At 45.0% G+C, this 17,956-nt stretch overlaps 3 protein-coding genes across 8 annotated transcripts in view; 1 reads left to right on the forward strand and 2 right to left on the reverse strand.

Annotated features, from left to right (window-relative positions):
• Positions 1-7,480, reverse strand: part of Rab5b (RAB5B, member RAS oncogene family) — a 19,074-nt gene extending 11,594 nt beyond the window's left edge. The window contains exon 1 of the mRNA XM_004647088.2: positions 7,387-7,480. The gene's annotated coding sequence lies outside the window, so the exon portion shown is untranslated. The remainder of the gene's footprint in view (positions 1-7,386) is intronic.
• Positions 7,481-8,815: 1,335 nt separating this feature from the next.
• Positions 8,816-14,753, reverse strand: Cdk2 (cyclin dependent kinase 2). 2 transcript variants are annotated; one of them, XM_004647090.2, is made up of 8 exons: positions 14,400-14,753; positions 13,659-13,736; positions 13,436-13,556; positions 12,378-12,548; positions 11,533-11,634; positions 10,598-10,741; positions 10,091-10,294; positions 8,816-9,839 (listed from the first exon to the last, which is right to left on the reverse strand). In XM_004647090.2, the coding sequence occupies exons 1-8, from the start codon at positions 14,513-14,515 to the stop codon at positions 9,735-9,737; spliced, it is 1,041 nt and encodes a 346-aa protein (XP_004647147.1). In that variant the 5' UTR covers positions 14,516-14,753; the 3' UTR covers positions 8,816-9,734. The 2 variants fall into 2 exon arrangements, with proteins under 2 accessions (XP_004647147.1, XP_004647148.1); XM_004647091.3 differs by lacking the exon at positions 10,598-10,741.
• A 941-nt stretch (positions 14,754-15,694) lies between these two features.
• Pmel (premelanosome protein) overlaps positions 15,695-17,956 on the forward strand; it is an 11,743-nt gene continuing 9,481 nt past the window's right edge. For all 5 annotated transcript variants that reach the window (XM_023707380.1, XM_023707381.1, XM_023707382.1 and 2 more), the window contains exon 1: positions 15,695-15,770. In XM_023707380.1, the coding sequence (XP_023563148.1) occupies positions 15,695-15,770 (76 nt within the window). The remainder of the gene's footprint in view (positions 15,771-17,956) is intronic.

A 17,956-nucleotide genomic window follows, 5' to 3' on the forward strand; every position in this document is an offset into this window, starting at 1 on the left:
GGGCAACGACCCTGGATAGTCAGATATTAGTAAATATTAGGTTACAAAAATTACCACCCACCCAAATATGTAACCTGAAGAATTGACATAAATCCTGAAATTTAATCTCATCATGCTTATAAGGGAATCATTTTATATATTTTTAAAAAGTTGTTGTGGATCTAGGGATTGAAGCCAGGGCCTCACACATGCTAGGCAACTGATATACTACTTTTACTTTCAGTCCTAAAAGTGTAATTTTTAATGTAGCAGCAAGACTCCCAAAAGATCACAGACAATTCAACTGATAGCAGGGCAAGATGACATACACCCATAATACCTAGATTTCCAAATACAGGTATTGGGAGACTGAGGCAGGAGTATTATGTTTGAGGCCAGCCTGGGTTACAAGGTGAGTTCAAAAGTAGCCTGAAGGCACACGCTCTCTCTCTCCCCTCTGCAAAACCAAACCAAATGCAAAAAACAAAACAACAACAACAAAAAACAGTAGCCTGAAGTACAGTGAGGCCATGTCTCAAAAAAGAGAAACCCACCCCAAACCAAACATTTTTCCCTAATCATTCTGGTCATTTTTCAGAAAGAGTTGACAGTGATCCATTAAAAGACAAAAAATACTTCGGAGGCTGAGGCAGGAAGACCACTGTTCGAGGCCAGCCTGAAGCTACACAGTGATTTCAAGGCCAGCCTGAATTACCCTGTCATGAACAGGCAAAAAATAAACGAAAGCAAACCAGTCAAGCAGTGTGATGGTTATTATTTTTAAACTTGGGACTAAAAGAGAAGTTATTCTTGCCTTCAAATCCTTTCAGCTCAGAGAGAAATTAGATTTACCCCCTATTAAAATGTGCAGCTCCACAAGAATGACTTATCAAATGAACCATTAATTGATGTCTGACCATGGGTTAGTCTACCCAGGGGAGGGTAGAGATGGAGGGTGTTGTTTAGTGTGAGTTTTCCAAGCAGCACTGGGAAGTATGCATAACAAAAAATGCTCTTAGTCTGCTAATCCCAGGTACAGCAAGACCTTTTCTCTCTCTCTTTTTTTTTTTTTTTTCTTTGCGGAACCAGGGATTGAACTCAGGCCCTTGCCGCTTGCCAGGCAAGCGCTTATCCTACTCAGCTATCTCCCTAGCCCCACCTGTTCTCTTTCTTTAGGACCATTACAGTCCATTACAGTAGACTGTAGCCATTACAGTCTACTCCAGTCCTAAATATTAACCCTATTAGATTGGTCAGCCAGATAGCCAATTAACAGGTCATCTATTCATCTCCTTAATTTATAGGTAAGGAGAGACTAAGACATATAAAATGAATAAATTTGCCAGGTGTTAAACACAACCAGCTACTATAGCTGCAAATGCAGGACTCATCAGGCATTCCTACCTGACTATGGTATAGTACACCACTATACTTTTCAGGGAAGCAGGAATACAGAACTCTGACAGCATTAGATAGAAACAAGTGCTCAGACAGTATAGAATTTCTACATCTACTCAGTTTAGGTTAAGTACTGCCTTAGGGACGAAAAATTTCGGAAAACCCAAACCTCTGGGAACTGAGACCTAGTTCCATATCCTATGACAAGAATTAATTCATGGGCTGGTGAGATGGCTCAGTGGTCTAAAGCACCTACTTAGAACAAGCTTAGCAAAGCACAGGGACCATGGTTCAATCCCCCAGCACCACATGCTAGCCAGCCCCGCCCCCTGGTGGGCTGAGCTGGCCACACACACACACACACACACACATAAATAAATAAATAAATTAAAAAAAAAAAGAATTCATGACTACTTTCTATAAGACAAATATCTGCCAGGACAGATAGAATAGAAGCATTTCTAGGCCCAGTAAGACAGCTCAGCGGTCTAAAGTGCCTGCTTAAGCAAGCACAGGGACCATGGTTTGATTCCCGTACTGCACAAGCCCTGCCCCCTATCAGTAAACTGAGCTGGCCACCCCCCCCAAAAAAAAGGATTTCAGAGAAAATTTTGAATAATGTTCACACAAGATATCATGTATGCATCTTGTACTACAAATAATTACTACAAAGACAACAATATGCAATGTATTATTCTAACTGTCCTACTAACCTGTTTTGAAACTTTCATTGCTCTTTCTCAATAAAACATTAAAAAAAAAAAAAAAAAAAAAAATCGGTGGGAGGCAGTAGAGAAAGGTAACTTTTTTTTTTTTTTTGAGATAAGGTCTCACTCTGTAGTACAGTCTGGCCTTGAACTCATGTGATCCTCCTGCCTCAGCCTCCTAAATGCTGGGATTGCAGGCATAGACCCCTGGCAAGAAATGATAATTTTTGCAAGGTTTGGCGGGCCTTGGGACTGGATATTTACTAAGCAGAGAAGAGAGGATAGATGTCATTAAACACCTTCACCTTCTCTCCAACTTTGTTTAGAACCAAATCACCATAATCCTTAAGTCAAAGCTGCACTCAGTTCTTTCACTTTGTTGACCCAGTGTTACCTAAGAAGTCACTGGTTTAAATGAGTCTTTCTACATCCTCCACCCTTTCCCTTAAATTTCTCCAAGAGGCAAAAAGTATACTTAGTAGCTTGGTAGTGCAAATTCTCTATTATTGACCTAGGAAAGACTGGAATGCCCTTTTCTACTTTGTCTGCCTAGCAAAATCCTAATGTATTTAATTAGGCCAAGACAAATGTCACCTTCTCTGTGAAACTGCCCTATTACCCCCGCAGAATTTGTCATTGCTCTCAGTGTTTTCAGTATTAGGAATTGAAGCTGGGGCTGGTGAGATGGCTCAGTGGTGTAAAGCACCTACTTAGAACAAGCTTAGCAAAGCACAGCGACCGCGGTTCAATCCCCCAGCACCACATGCCAGCCAGCCCCTCCCCCTGGTGGGCTGAGCTGGCCAAACACACACACACACACACACACACATAAATAAAATAAAAAAAAAAAAAAAAAAAAAGGAATTGAAGCTGGGCCTGTGTACTGAATTACATCCTTGGGCTGTTATTTTTTGAGGCAGGGTCTCACTAAGTCACTGGCATAGGATCAAATTTGTGATCCTCCTGCTTCAGCCTCCCTGAAGTGCTAGGAGTGCAGGCTTGTAATCCATTACAACCAGCTAAAACTATTTCTATCAGCCTTTACATCAAATGAGTTAACTGTGTCCATGTGTTATACTCAACTTTACACTTCTCAAAATGTGGGACTATTTTTTATGTCATCATAAATCTTCAGGGCAGGGCACAATGGTTGGTTCCTACTAGGTGCTCATTAAACACTCCCTAAATTCACTAGGACCAAAGTAATCCTGTTTTCCTCCTCCAGTCAACTTCACGCCTCCTGTGCCATCTGGACAGATCTTACTCAGATCCATTTGGGAATGTTTGTAACAGGCTTCAGAGAACCAATTCTTTCCCTAGGCTCCTCATGGTCTCTCTTGAAGGCCTCCTTGGGACCCAGCCCACAAGTAATGTTGTAACTCATATGAGCTAACTACTTTTCCTGTCACCCGTTATTATGCCTCAGATGGCCTAATCACACCCAGTACATGGATGTTCTACTCTAACAAAGAGATAACTGTGGCTAAAAGCAGTTTTCAGAATTTTCAGTTTATGTCAAGTACTTAAAAAACTTTGAATCATTATGTATTAATTCCTGAATAGTAATTTTTAAAAAATAGCATACTACCATAGAGGCAAGAGACACTCTGGGGGGCTGGAGAGATGGCTCAGTGGTCTAAAGCACCTACTTGGAACAAGCTTGGCAAAGCACAGGGACCGCAGTTCGATCCCCCAGCACCACACGCCAGCCAGCCCCGCCCCCTGGTGGGCTGAGCTGGCCACACACATATACACACTAAATAAAAATGTAATAAATAAATAATTAAAAAAAAAAGAGACACCCTGGAAAGGTACCAATTGCCCCTAAACCTAAACTTCAGCCTAGCCCAGAAACCCATACATATTTTTTTTTAATAAAGTTTTATTTTTTTGTTTCTTGTTTTGTTTTTGCGGTACTGGGGATTGAACTCTGAACCTTGTGCTTGACAGGCAGGCACTTATGCTACTGAGCTATCTCCCCAACCCACCTACACATTTTGTTTACCTGGGCTGCTCCTTATTCAGTTCAGTTATTATTCAATCAATGACTAAATCTTTTCTAAAACGCTTTTAGAAAGTAGTAGTATGTAGGGTTTTATGGTATTCCTTCTGAAACAGGGCTGGTGCATTTCCTTATTTTAATTTCACTATCTTATGCTTTACTTTGCAATCTGAAATGCTTTAGAATTAAGTAATGGGCTATATACTTGTTTCTATTCCCCTATGCATCTTCCTCACAAGTTAAATTCATACTAATGAATGCACACAAACAAGCAAACTACAGAAGAGCAACCCATGACTCTTGGGCAAAGTAAGAGAAGATATAAGCTATGACTTCAAAGGCAATGGAAGAATCCTTTTCTTCAATTTTTTTTTTTTTTTTCCAGAACTGGGGGTTGAGCTCAGGCTCTTGTTTATTCTACTGAGCCATATCCCAGGCCCCCCGAATGTATTTTTGTAACTCCAAATCTGTCTGAAATTCTACATTGGTAATTCCACTCACTAGCTCTTTATTAAAATGCAAAAGCCCTTAGAAGAATCAATATTTTAAGAACTATGCTATTCACATCCTAAATCAGACAATTCCAAGAACATTTTGGATGCTGGGGATCGAGTCCAGGGGCCCATGAATGCTGAGCATGAGTTCTATCACTAAACTACACATCATTTCCTGAAGGTAAGTTTTAAGAAGACAGAAGGGCCGGCCAAATAGCGCAGCAGATTAAAGTGACTGGCAGGGGCCAGGGTTCAATCCCCAGGCCTGTCTCTGGGGCACGCTGAGATGGCAATTAAGACTGGGCATGGTGGCATGCGCCTGTAATCCCAGCTCTTAGGAGGTGGTAAACAGGTGGATCACCATGAGTCTGATCTAGTAGTAAGACCCTAGAGACCTTGAACACTCTGTAGACCCGTCCCTAACCCCCCCAATAAATAAATAAATAAATAAATAAAATAAATTAAGAAGAAAAAAAAAAAAACCCAAAGAGATTTACAGAAGAAAATTACAGGATAGGACCATAGTTTAGAAAAACAATGGGTGAATATACATACACACACACTTTCTTCCAGGTCTGGCTTAGCAAGTGACAAAAATTCCTTTGGGGAAGAGCAACAATTAAGGTTTCTAATGGGCATTACCAAGGCTGGGCACATTAGAAGGCTTCTGAAGTCAGTATCATCAAATATAATTAATTGAGAAGTAGTATGAAATGTCCCAGTTGTACACTAAGGCTGAGACTTAGAGGAAAACCAATTTCAAATCCAGAGAACTTAAGAGCCTTTTAGGTCATTATAGAAAGATATGGAGGCTTCTTAGGGTATCATCACTATCTTGTGAGATAAGGGACAGTCAAATTTGTGAACATGTCAGGGACCATCAACCTGAAGATGTAGGTAGGTATCAAATTCCTTCAAAAGGGATGCCACTAACTGTCTCAAATGAAATAATTCACCTTAATGTTTCTTTCCTGCTCATAAAGTTTTGTCTATTTGGGCATTTTGCAGAGTACTTAATACATAATTGGTGTGTCTGTGAAGAAGAGTAATAGCTCAGGAACAGCCCTCTGCTTGTCTGAATTTGATAGAAGATAAAATTGAATGCCAAAAGAACACACTTAGTAACAAAGTATCACCCAAGGTGGGAAAAATGTGAAAAGAATGAGGCCAGAATTTGATGGGAACATTAAAACAGAACTGTCTCTGGTGGCACATCCCCCAAAATAAAGATGAGTATGCTCTGTTGTCTCTTTGCCTCTGATCCAACTTAAATGAAATGTAATGAGGTATGGTGTAGGAGGATTTACACTTTTATACAGCTCATATATTTTAAGATACGTGTAAGATACGTGCATGTTACTTTTGTAAATAAGAAGTGTAGTAATAAAACACACTGGTATACAAGGGAAAGAAGAGAAAAAACCCTAAGGGAAAATCCAATAGGTTCCAATGTATGGGAAACTCAGAAGTCAACAGGCCATTAAAAATACATGGAGTAGAGGGGACTCCACTTCTTTGCCTCTGTAATCCATCTTTTTTGGTACAAGTCCCTCTTTCTCAAATATGTTAACATTTGGCTCAATCTAATAATGCAGACATGTGAGCTCCTGAAGAAACTGACAAAGAACAAGGATGATGCTAGCTTTCTGCCATGGAATCTGTTATACTCTTTCCCAATTCCCTTCCTCAGTGATATGACCTCACAGCTCCAGGCAGGCTTACCTCCATCACCTGCCTGGGAAACACCCAAGTCTAAGTCTCAGAAAAGTTTCCAGCTATGGTCGGAAGATATGCAGATGCTTGAAGATCTCTAAGCCCTACTCCACGCAGACGATGAAATCATTCCCTACTTCTAGGCAAAGGATATAGTTAGTATTCACTGTAGACCACATTAATAAGTGGGAAAGAAGCAGACAAAATACCCCCACCCCTTTAACTTCTTAGGTCTTACTTGGGACCTGAGGCACTAAGAAACAGACCGCAGTCTAGACCAGCTAGAAGGCCAAGAGAAATTGTAGGGGCCAAGTCTGAAGCAGCGAACAGTCACGAAAAAAAAAAATCTACTTTTTTCTTCGTCCCTTACTCTGGCAGTACAAAAAACTTCTAATTACCACACCTAGACATGAAAGAAACAAAAGAGTGAGTACTCCTCAGCCCACCTTTCAGCATTCCCGGGGCTCCCCTAACTCATGCTAGGCCCTGCTTCCGTTTCTTCAACTACCTTAGTCTATACATCAGTAATGCTTTCTTTCCTGGCCTCAGTTCTACCTCACTAAACCCAAATCCATCTCGGCCCAACAGCAGAATAAACTGAGTTCTCTTTACAATCATCACTTTTCCCTAAAAATACTGCCTCTGCCCCAGCTAAGTACGCGTCCCAGGCCCTCCCGAACATACACCTCTGGAGCGACCCAGGCCGCGATCCCCTGGGGCCCGGGAGTCGGGCCGACCCCTCCTCATCGCCGGCAAGCGGGCCCCTTCCCTTTCCCAGCTCTTCCCTCTCGGGGGCTGCTCATGGGCACCGAGGCCTGGCCCCATCTTCGCTCGGGCTCGGGGCCTCCCGCGCCCGGCCCTCTGTGCGACCGCAACCGGGACCCGGCCGCCTCCCCAACTTTGGGCTCCCAGCCCGCCCGATCCCTCCTCAGCGCCCCCATTAGGCCTGCCGGGGCCCGGCCCACTGCTCCCTTCTCCAGCGGGCCACTCCGATCCCTCGCCTTGGCCCAGACCCGCCTCCGCTCTCAAGCCAGGCCTCTCTCATCTCCAGGTGCCTCTGTCTCTGCTCCTGCGGGCTCCATGAGCTCAGTACCTGGGGCTCCGTCTCCCCCGTCGGGCCTAAGCCTCTTTCGAACAGACAAACAGCTGCAGCTCAACCAAACCCTGCGGCCCCTCCTCCTCCTCCTCCTCGCCCGGGGCTGGGCTCCGGCCAATAGCACGATTACCCGCCTACCGCCGGGGGTGGGGCATGTGTGCACTCATCCGCCAATCCTCTGGAGAAAGGCGGGTCTCTTTGAGTGCTGTCACCAACGAGTACGGGCGAGGGCTAGAAAAGGCGAGGCTTGTAGCCAATAAAGAGAGAAAAGCTTTGAAGATGGACAAGGTAAGGAGCCACTCAAGAACGACCTTCAGGAGACACGGGGCGGCACAGCACTGACTGACAAAGGTATCAACTAATAATAGTTCGACACCCCATGACCCCGCCTTTTGACTCGTAAACATCTAATCAGGTGAGTGGTGGAGGCGGGTCACAGAGAAACTTTAACCAGTACTGGGAAAAGTCGGGACTTGAGTGGCAGGCAAGGCGAGGTGAAAAGAAGGCTGGAGGAGGACGCTGACCTTCGCCCCTCCCCCTGGATTTGGCGGGGGCCGACTCCGGTGGCCCGCCCTCTATGACAAATTCGCGGGCGTGAGAGGAAATACCTCTCCCAGGGACCTGGAACCTGAAAATCTAAGTAACCCTCACGTCGCTACTTCCTCCTTTTAGTGGGGCTTCAGAGGAATGGAGTTTGGGGGATGGCCCGTAGGCGGTCTGAAATGTTTTTAGTGGTGATAATGGCCGCTACAGAAATAACTTGAAGATGTTTAGTCCTTTCTTAAGACAACTGATATTTTCGAAATCGTGAGTAAATGTGAATAAAAGAATCTCGAGAAAATGGCTGTTTGTGATACATAACGAAAAGGGAAAAACGGCGAGCTTATATTGAATTCCTCTGGAGCCCACTAACAACCATCTCGCTATTAGCCTTTTCTAACATCGAAATTCTGGAAGCACAGCTCGGTCTGTGGGAGAGGGCAGCAAGGCGGATGATTTGTTGGTTTGTGAGGAAACCCAAGTAGGAAACACAGAGGCTTCAGTTTCCTCCGCTGTACAGTGGGGCCGGTGACAGCAGCTTTGCTCATCCTCAGCAGCATCCCAACTGCAGCTGCATCAGAGGCCAAAATGGGATGGGAGGGGAGCTTTGCGTTGAGATTAAGAGGGGTCTGAGATCAGTGAGCACGTACATTTAGATTCTCTCTCACACCGTTCTTTCAGTACATAATGAGGAAGGAGATGAATAATAAAACTAGGAACATTGTTTTTAATGAATTACAAACTAACTTACAATAATGTTAATAGAAAGCACTCAAGGACAGGAAGTGGGAAAAAGGACAAAAATCATAAGAGAATATGCTTAAGAAAGAAACATTTGAATGACAAAACCCCAAGGTGCAAGACATATCCAGCCACTCACAAAAAAAAAAAGCCACAACAAAGACTCTAACCTGATATATAAATATAATTGTTCCTCTTTTTCCCCCAATGCCTCTACTGTGTCACAGCTCTATAAAGTGTCATCATTCTCAAAATGATGTTTAAACCTTAGCTTCCACTCTCCTAGGGTGAGGTGGCTTTCAAAGGAAGATAAGGGAAGGAATCCCTGGCAACTGAAGAATTAAAAATCTTAAAAGGAAGAAATTGGAACATCTGTTACCTGCCATCTCTTAAGGCCATGGTGAAGCAACAGATTCAACCCAAGCATAACCCTTGTCCCTTGGGCCTCCTAGACTCCTATTTGCCCAAAGCAGGGACACTGGCACTAGGGGGCAATCATTTCTTGGGCTTCCTCCCCAGGGCTGAATCTTGAATCTCTTAGCCTTTTAGGTGAGATGAAACACTAAAATTTGGCTAACTGGATCTATTTTTAAACTAATTCTTTACAACAGGACCTGTCCCCCCTTTATTTTTTGACTTGTTTCTCAAAAATTCTAGTTTAGCCTCCTACTGTAGGTTGTATTTACAAGAAACAGTGGCAGCAGAAGACTTGGGTCCCTTTCCTCCCAAACACAGTAAATAATTATAGAGCTCTCAGAGACTGAGATAACTAATGGGATTGGGGGAAGGAGTCAGTTTTGTTTTGAATCCCACCCCTCACCAGCAAAAGAGGGGGAAAGGGTGGTGAAGCTAAGTTAAGTGCCTGTAATACTGAAGTTTCCTTTCATTTTCACCTGTTCCTTCTTTCCACTCCTGGGCACCCAGAGCTGGCTGGACAAAAAGGGAAGGCAAGTGTTAAGGCACCCAGAAATGATCAGAGAGCCTGCCTGATCCAAATCACCCAGAGCTGAGCCAGGTCGGAACCACAGTGGGAGAGGCTGAGGGTGAAGGCTTAGGCAAGAACATCACAGTCGAAGGTGAGGTACTGTCTTTGTCACATCCTGGAAGAATGGGTGAGCCAGAGCTGCTTTTGCTGAAATTCGCTTATTGGGGTCGTAGTGCAGCATTTGCTAGAGGAAGAGATGTATGATGTCTTCAGTAACACAAAAGTTGTACTAAAAGTCAGGAAAACTACTCTTTTTACCCAGTTTTCATTTCCCTCCTCCCACACCTGAACCACAGTACTAACTGGGAGAAAGGCATGGACTAAAGAAAGGTGTCTGGGACCCAGAGTTCAAGATCTCAGCTTTCCTTTGTTCTGGAAAAGCCATTCCCTGAGAGAATGAATGGGCACTAACATGTGTCCACTCATAGCCCTTACCGATAACAAGCTCCGTCCATCTTCATCCAGGGGAGGCACAACTTTGCTAAAATCTTGTCGGGCCCACTTGGGGAAACTTGGCTTATAATCAGGCATAGAAGTAACTCCTGGCCAAACTACCTCATCTGGGGTCCCAAGAGTCCGAAAGATCCGGAAGAGTTGGTCAATCTCAGAATCTCCAGGGAATAGTGCCCGGCGGGTCACCTGAAAATAGGGAAAGAGGAAAAAAGACAAGACCCACACTGACGTAAATCAAAGATATCCCTGGCACAAAGGAAGTTCCCGCAGGCAGTGGAAGGTCAGCAGGGCCCCATGACTCCCTCCCTGGGACCTTTTATAGGGTTGGTCACACAGAGCCTGAGACAATGAAGTCCCTTCATATCTCTCCTCATCCCCTCCTTCCTTCCCCCATGATGATTTTGCTGATTCCCAAGGCTGGGTGGGACTGGGAGGGGTGAATGTCTGGGGTGCCACTGACGTGTAGCAAAGGGATCCCAAGCCACTCACGGGGTGTGGGGTAGACACTGCAGTCATACCCCCTCCTTGTGATGCAGCCACTTCTAGATAGGAGCACAGCGGGCAGAGACTGTGTCTTCCATTTCTTCTGTGTTCCCCACAGCACTTAGCATGGTGCTGGGTACACACTAGGTACTTAACAAATATTTGTTGATGAATTGAGAGAGGAATATGGGCAATTGGAAGGTAATGTATTGGGGGATAAAAGCATATTATTTATAGATATAGACATACTTATTAATTGCCTCTAAGCCCCCAGTTACAATCCAGATAAAGGACTATGAAACATATTGATGACTTGATGTGAAGCCATGGCCTACTCCATTTTTGTATTAAAGGAGATGGAAACTCTTTCATAAGGCCAGGCCTCAAGGATTCTTAAATCTGAAAAGCCAGAAGTTGGAGAGTAGGGGAGATGATCTAACTCCACAGTTTAAATAAAAGGTGTAGTTTAAATAAAAGGTGTGGAGAAGTAAACAGAGCTGGCTTCACTACATTCCTGGTATCCTACAGGCCAAATGAAGGAGACACCAAATGGAATTCAGTCTTCCAAATATGTACACAATAAAACTAAAACATCGGAATTGGGGCTGGGGAGATAGCTCAGTAGAATAAACGCTTGCCTGGCAAGCACAAGGGCCTGAGTTCAATCCCCAGTTCTGCAAAAAAACATCAGAATGACTACAGGAACATTTAGATCATTTTAGGGAATAAGAGATGTATACTAGAAACTGAGTCTAAGCTAGATGAGGACATTCTAACATTGTGTTTGGTGTTCAGGGGTAACAGTCCTATTATTATTATCATCCCCTCTTGGTGCTACTCTGAGGAAAAAAACGCGCTGTGGTTCTGGGACAAGAAATGATTTTGTTGTTCTTGGATGTGGGGACGAGTGGGCTGAGTAAAACTGGGGCAAGCCTCCATACCATTTCAGCAAAGATACAGCCTAAGCTCCAGATGTCCACAGCTGTGGAGTAATATTTGCAGCCCAGAAGGATTTCAGGGGCTCGGTACCACAGGGTCACCACCTAATGCACAAGAGTAGGAAGTGGAGAGATGGTTTAGAGGACACAGACATTTCTACATCTCAGCTCCTCAAAAAAAAATTCTTGTCACCTCAAGCAACTTCCTTCCCTTCCTCTGATATTCCCCTAAGAAAAATAACTATGGGACCAGATGCCCTAGAATTAGCCTAGTCCATGGGTCTAGGGACCATATTTTCTGAACTCCCAATTTAGGACCCTCCTGGAAAATGGTCAGAATTTTCTTTTATTCTTAGTTAAGATCTTGCTATGTTGTTCAGGCTAGCTGTAAACTTGCCACCCTCCTGTTTCAGCCTCTGAGTGTTGGTATTATAGACCTGTACAACCATGCTCAGTTAAATGATCACAATTTTTTGTTTGTTTTTTGAGACAGGGTCTCACTTTGTAGTCTGCACTGGTTTGAACTCACTATGTAGTCCAGGCCTTCCTCAAACTTGAGGTGATCAAGTTTTGAGACCTGCTACCTCAGTCTCCTGACTCCTGGGATTACAAGTATATACCACCAAATCCTGGCACAAATGGTCATAATTTTAATAGTATGATATTCAGTTGTCCTAGCATGGTATCTAAACCCAGTTAGCCTGACAGCATGAATTCTGCGTATATTCTAAAACCCTTAGATGTCAGAAATTCCTTCCATCTGCCAAGAAACTGTTGGTCAGATAGTTTTAGCAACCTTGTTAACACTCCCCAGGATGCTTAGAAAAGAACAGCATAAGGGGACATACCTCATGGGTGTAAGTGCGAACGGGGACTCCAAAGGCTCTGGCTAGCCCAAAGTCTGCTAGTTTGATGGCTCCATCTGCGTTGATAAGCAGATTCTGAGGTTTAAGGTCTCGGTGTAGGACCCGGTGAGAATGGCAAAATGCTAGTCCCTGAAGCAGCTGAAACAGATAGTTCTGACAAAGGAGAGAGGGAGATTGCATTTCTCTGTCACAATGAGCAGATTAAGATTTGCTCTTTGCCCCCTAAACTCTAAACCCTTTTATGTATTGGATGTTTAAAAACAATTTTTCCCACTGGACTTTCAGCCCAGTGAGGATAAGAACCAGGTCTGATTCAGTTTTACAACCCTTTCTATATCCTGTGCTTAGCACACTGAAGCTGTTCAGTAAATGTGTGCGGAATGAATATTTGTTAAAAAACTGAAAGTAGGGCTGGCCAGACAGCTCAGCCGACTAAAGCTCCTGGGACTAAACTCCTCCTTAGGCAGAGTGCAGCAGCGAGAGTTCAATCCCTGGCCTGCTGTGCTGGCCCTGCCCCCAGGGCACCCTGTGATGGTGATTGAGACTAGGCATGATGGTACACGCCTGTAATTCCATTGCTTGGGAGGTTGAAAACAGGAGGATCACTACGAGTCTGATCTATGTGTAGACCCTGTGCTAAATACAAAAAAAAAAAAAAGAAAGAAAGAAAGAAACTAGCTCCTGAAGTGAAGAACCCATCCCTAACACAGACAGCAGAGACTTACTGGCTATTTTTCTCACTGAACAGGTAGAAGGGCTTTTTGGAGGAATCCACCAACTGCCGTCAAATCCCATTTATCTGAGTTTCATCTGCCCTCCCACCAGAGGCAGCTAGGTTGACTCACTGGAGTTTTAACTTGGATTCTTCAGCCCAACCCTACAGCTAAAGAGTATAATGAGTAGGGAAACCGATGCAAAAGATAGGGTAGGAGCTGACTGGGAAGACAGTCAAAATTATAACAAAATTATCACCAAGTCTGAACTGTCCACCTCCAGTCCCCCCAACTTGTGCATGGTGAGGGAGGGTTGACAAGGGTCACCTTGATGAGAGGAAGAGGAACACCAGTGAGAGCAGAGGCATCCATAAACTTTTTGAGATCTTGATGCAGAAATTCAAAAACCAGGTAGAGTTTATTTTCTGTGTGGATGACATCCAGCAGCCTATGGGAGAGGTGGTTGAGGAAAGGTAGGTTAAGAGAGATACCCAGATTTGACAGATGAAACCCATTCTATCAGACAGAACACCTCCCAGACACTACTTACTTGACAATGTTGGGGTGGTTAAGCTCCTTGAGCAGAGAGATCTCTCGAATGGCAGTACTGGGAACACCCTCAGTCTCACTTGTAGAGGTTGGGAAAGCAGAGATGAGACAGGGTTACAAATACCCCTTCTGACATTGATTGGCTGACACCCTCCGCCATGTCCCCTTGTAAAATCAGAAAAGTATGATTCCTGGGTAGCTAGCACTTGGCCTCTGGACACCTTAAGGACAATATTTCCTCTTTCCTGAGGTAGGTAAGTAAAGCCTCCCGGTGAAGGTGAAGCAGAGAAATGATAATGGAGAAAAAAATGTGAGAGTAGCACCTGGCCTCCCCAGAGGGCCAGTGAGGTTCAACTGCCACTCTGGGAAGAGGGAGAGAATTCTGGGAGGGTGGGGTTGATAGGGAGGTCAGCTCCCCGCTCAGAAAGGCGCTTTTTACTGGTCCTCGCACACCCCCTTTCCTTGGGGAGTCCTGCTTCCCCTCCCAGAGGCCTCCTTTCTCTTCCCGAGTCTCTCTGCTTGCACATTTGGGGACAACACCGGTTTCAGCATGGAAAGGAAGTTTTCCACGTATCCTACACACCACCCTGCACTCGCTCCAAGGAAACTCTCGACCCCCACCCTTTCAAAAAAAGCCCCACCCCGACACTTTCCGGTCTCTGGACAGCTACCCGCCTGTTGGGGGTGGGGGAACAGTTTGGGGGCTCCCCAGTTAGGAGTCTGGGCTTTAGAAGCCACTCACGTGTCCAAGCGGATTTTCTTAAGCGCCACCACCTCTCCCGTCAACTTGTTTTTGGCTTTGTACACAACTCCGTACGTGCCCTCTCCGATCTTTTCCACCTTTTGGAAGTTCTCCATGAAGCGCTAGCGAGTCAGGGCAGCCGGGCCCTGGAGCGGGGACCTGGGAACCCTGCAGAAAGCAAGCTGAGGGGACTGAGGAGGGAAAAACGGAGCCCAGCACGGTGAGCCCGGGTCAAGATGGAACGCAGTGTATGTCTGGCTCTTGTCAATTTGTCCAACTTAAAACAATGTTGCCGCCTCCCCCCTCCCCCCGTTCCCGACCGCCACCAGACGCCCCGCCCCTCCTTCCCGCGTTTCTAGGACTCCGCCCTCGGCTCTTCTGATTGGTTAGCGTCACGAAGGGCGGGCCGATCCCGCGCTCCTCGCGGCGAATGATCCTGCCCCTTGCAAGTTTGTTTCTGAGGGGTAAGACTAGTTTCTTCTGCCCTGGGCCAGCTGAGGACCTTTTCCCAAGTCCCCGACTTGAGTTCTGTTTTTTACCTATGTCTCTGATTTATAGAGATTCTCAAATCTCAAATTGTTTTCACCACCCCTTGGGAAAATGTGTATCAACCTAAGATTAATTTCCACCTGATCAGAGACCCTCCTTTGAAAAACAGCTGGAAATCTCATCCCTGACAGTTCCTCGGCTTCAGAAACTGCCTCCGCTTCTTAGCCTACAAGTGTACTGCCTCTCTCTGCTTAGATGGAAGGGTTCTGTTTCTGCCTTCTTGAGAGGTTCCTGGTTTAACTGAACTAATTGATGTACTCTTCCATAATAAATTCCGTGTGTCGATTATGTGTTAACGTAGCTGCCTATCGGCCAGTTTGTTCCCTAGTGATGGAGTGTGATAAGATGAGTGTGACCCAGTGATGCTACAAACAGGCCTTGCAGGGGCCGGGGAGATGGCTCAGTAGACTAAGTGCTTCCTTGGTAAGAGCAAGAGCCTGAGTTCAATCCCTGGTTCTGCAAAATAAAGAAAGAAAGAAAGAAAGAAAGAAAGAAAGAAAGAAAGAAAGAAAGAAAGAAAGAAAGAAAAAAAAAAAAAGAAAGAAAAAACAGGCCTTGCATAGCGGGATAGAGAAAGAAGGTCTAGGGACTTAGATCCAATTGCCAGTTCTGCCTCTCTGGAGTCCTCCCGCCCCTCCCAGGCCACCCCTAGAAAAAGAGGAAGGGCTATGCAAATGAGCACCCCTTTCTTATATAGGGGCTTATTCCAGTCCCCCAGCTCTTTGGTTGCTGGAAGAAAGAACAGGATGGATATGTTGCCCAGAAGGTGCCTTCTCCACTTGTCTGTCCTGAGCGCTTTGTTGGTTGTGGGGGTAACAAAAGGTGAGTGGGGGTAGGGTGTTGGGATCCCTGTGAATCAGGAATTGAACACTTGGCTCTGGTTTCCAACCTTCTACTAGAGATTGTGGTTAATACTTCAGATTTCCTCCACCTTCTTGATTTAGGGAGTATATGAGCACCTTACCTCCTTCCCTATGTGGAAATTTGGGATTGAGCATGAAAATGAAACTGTCCACTTGGAAGGGCAGAAGAGGAGGATAATGGATCTTTGCTGCGCTAATCTGAGGTCCTTTTGGCAGTGAGCTGGAGCAGGCACTCCAAAAGGGTGAAATGGGTGGGAGATTCTTTTAGGTAATGTCCTGGGTACATGAAGTAGGGGATTTGAAGTGGAAAGTAGAAGATGATGTTGAATAAGAAGGTCAAGGAGACATCACCTTTTCCCCTTGGAATGGGTATAGGAATGGGTATGACTGAATATGGCCTGGACATTGTTTTGGGGCTGAGAGAGACAAGCAGGGGGTCTCAGCTGAGCATCACATGAAAGGGCTCTGGGGGATTGGGGCCTCGTGACAGGAGTGGGGGGGGCTAGTGGTGGCCGGAGGGTCTGGAATGTCCCATGCTGCCCCAAGGAAGGAGGGTTGGAAGTGGAAAAAGAATGGAGCATCTTATGACTTCTCTTGCTCTAGTAATGGGATGCTCAATGAGATAATTGTAGATCATCCCTGGTGGAATCTCCTCAATTTCGAGTATGCATTAGAAATGAGGTGAGGGGGTGGGGGAGATAGCTCAGTAGAATAAGATCCTGAGTTCAATCCCTGATACCACAAGAAAAAGAAAAAGAAAAAAAAAGAAAGAAAGAAAGAAAGAAAGAAAGAAAGAAAGAAAGAAAGAAAAAGAAATGAGGTGAAGAGTGCCAGATGTGGTAGCACACGCTTGTGATTCCAGCACTCAGGAGGCTGAGGCAGGAGGATGTTTGCGAGTTTAACACCAGCCTGAACTGCATATTGAGACCCTGTCTCGAAAAGAAAAAAAAGGTGAGCCAGGCACTAGGGTATATGCCTGTAATCCTAGCACTCAGGAGGTTGAGGCAGGAGGATTATCAAGAAAGAAAGAGAGAAAGGAAAGAAAGAAAGAAAAAGAAAAGAAGAAGTAAGGATCCCTTTTGCTGTGCTGAAATGCAGACATTGTAGGCCAGCCTGCCTTCCATTCTCTAGATCCCCAATCTCACGGGTCTCTAGGGGTTTTTATTCTGACATCCCTCAGTCAAGCTGCAGTTGCAAGGCTTGTTATGTTTCTTACTGTTTTCTGCATTCTGTTCATACCTCTTCACCGGAGGTTCTTTTTTTTTGTTTTCCCCCAGAGGTTCATAAAAGATTGCTCCCACCCCCGCTTTTGGTCTTTTTTTTGAGACAGGGTTTTGCTGTGCAATTCAGGTTGGCCTTAAGCTCATTTTGTAGTCCAGTGAACCTCCTGCCTCAGCCTCCTGAGTGCAGAGATTACAACTGTGCTCCACCATGCCTGGCTTGCTTCTTTTTTAAAGTGGGAGTTGAATCCAGAGCTTGGCACTGAGCTGCAACCCCAGCCCTGCTCTTTCATTTTAGATTCTGATTTTTTTTTTTTTTTTTTTTGCGAAACTGGGGATTGAACTCAGGCCCTTGCACTTGCCAGGGAAGCACTTATTCCACTGAGCCATCTCCCCATCCCCAAGATTGTGATATTTAAAACTGTAAGACCAGAGGTTGACTCAGCAATAAAGTGCATGTTTATCATGTACAAGGCCATGGGTTTAGTTCTCAGCATAAAAAAGAAAGGAAAAAGACAGTTAAGACAGTTTTCCTTTGTTTCTTTTTTTGGCTTTGGGAAGGGAATTGAACTCAGGAACTTGCGCTTGCTAGTAGGCACTGTGCTGCAAGACAGGGCTTCATTATGTAGTTTAGGACAGTCTTGAGCTCATTTTGTAGCCCAGGGTGTTTTGTTTTGTTTTGTTTTTGCGGAACTGGGGATTGAACTCAGGGCCTTGTGCTTGCCAGGAAGCACTTATCCTATTGAGCCATCTCCCCGGCCCCCCCTGGGTGATCTTGATCTCACAGCCATCCTCCTGCCTCAACCTCCTAAATCCTGGGATTACAAATGTGAGCCACCATGCCTGGCATGCAAGAAAATATTTGGTTTTTTAGCAAGTACATAAACTGAATTTGCAAGGTTAACAAGATTCTGTTATTTACCTT

This window comes from Octodon degus, unplaced genomic scaffold (assembly GCF_000260255.1).
Source record: "Octodon degus isolate 3935 unplaced genomic scaffold, OctDeg1.0 scaffold00287, whole genome shotgun sequence".
NCBI classification, from domain to species: Eukaryota; Metazoa; Chordata; class Mammalia; order Rodentia; family Octodontidae; genus Octodon; species Octodon degus.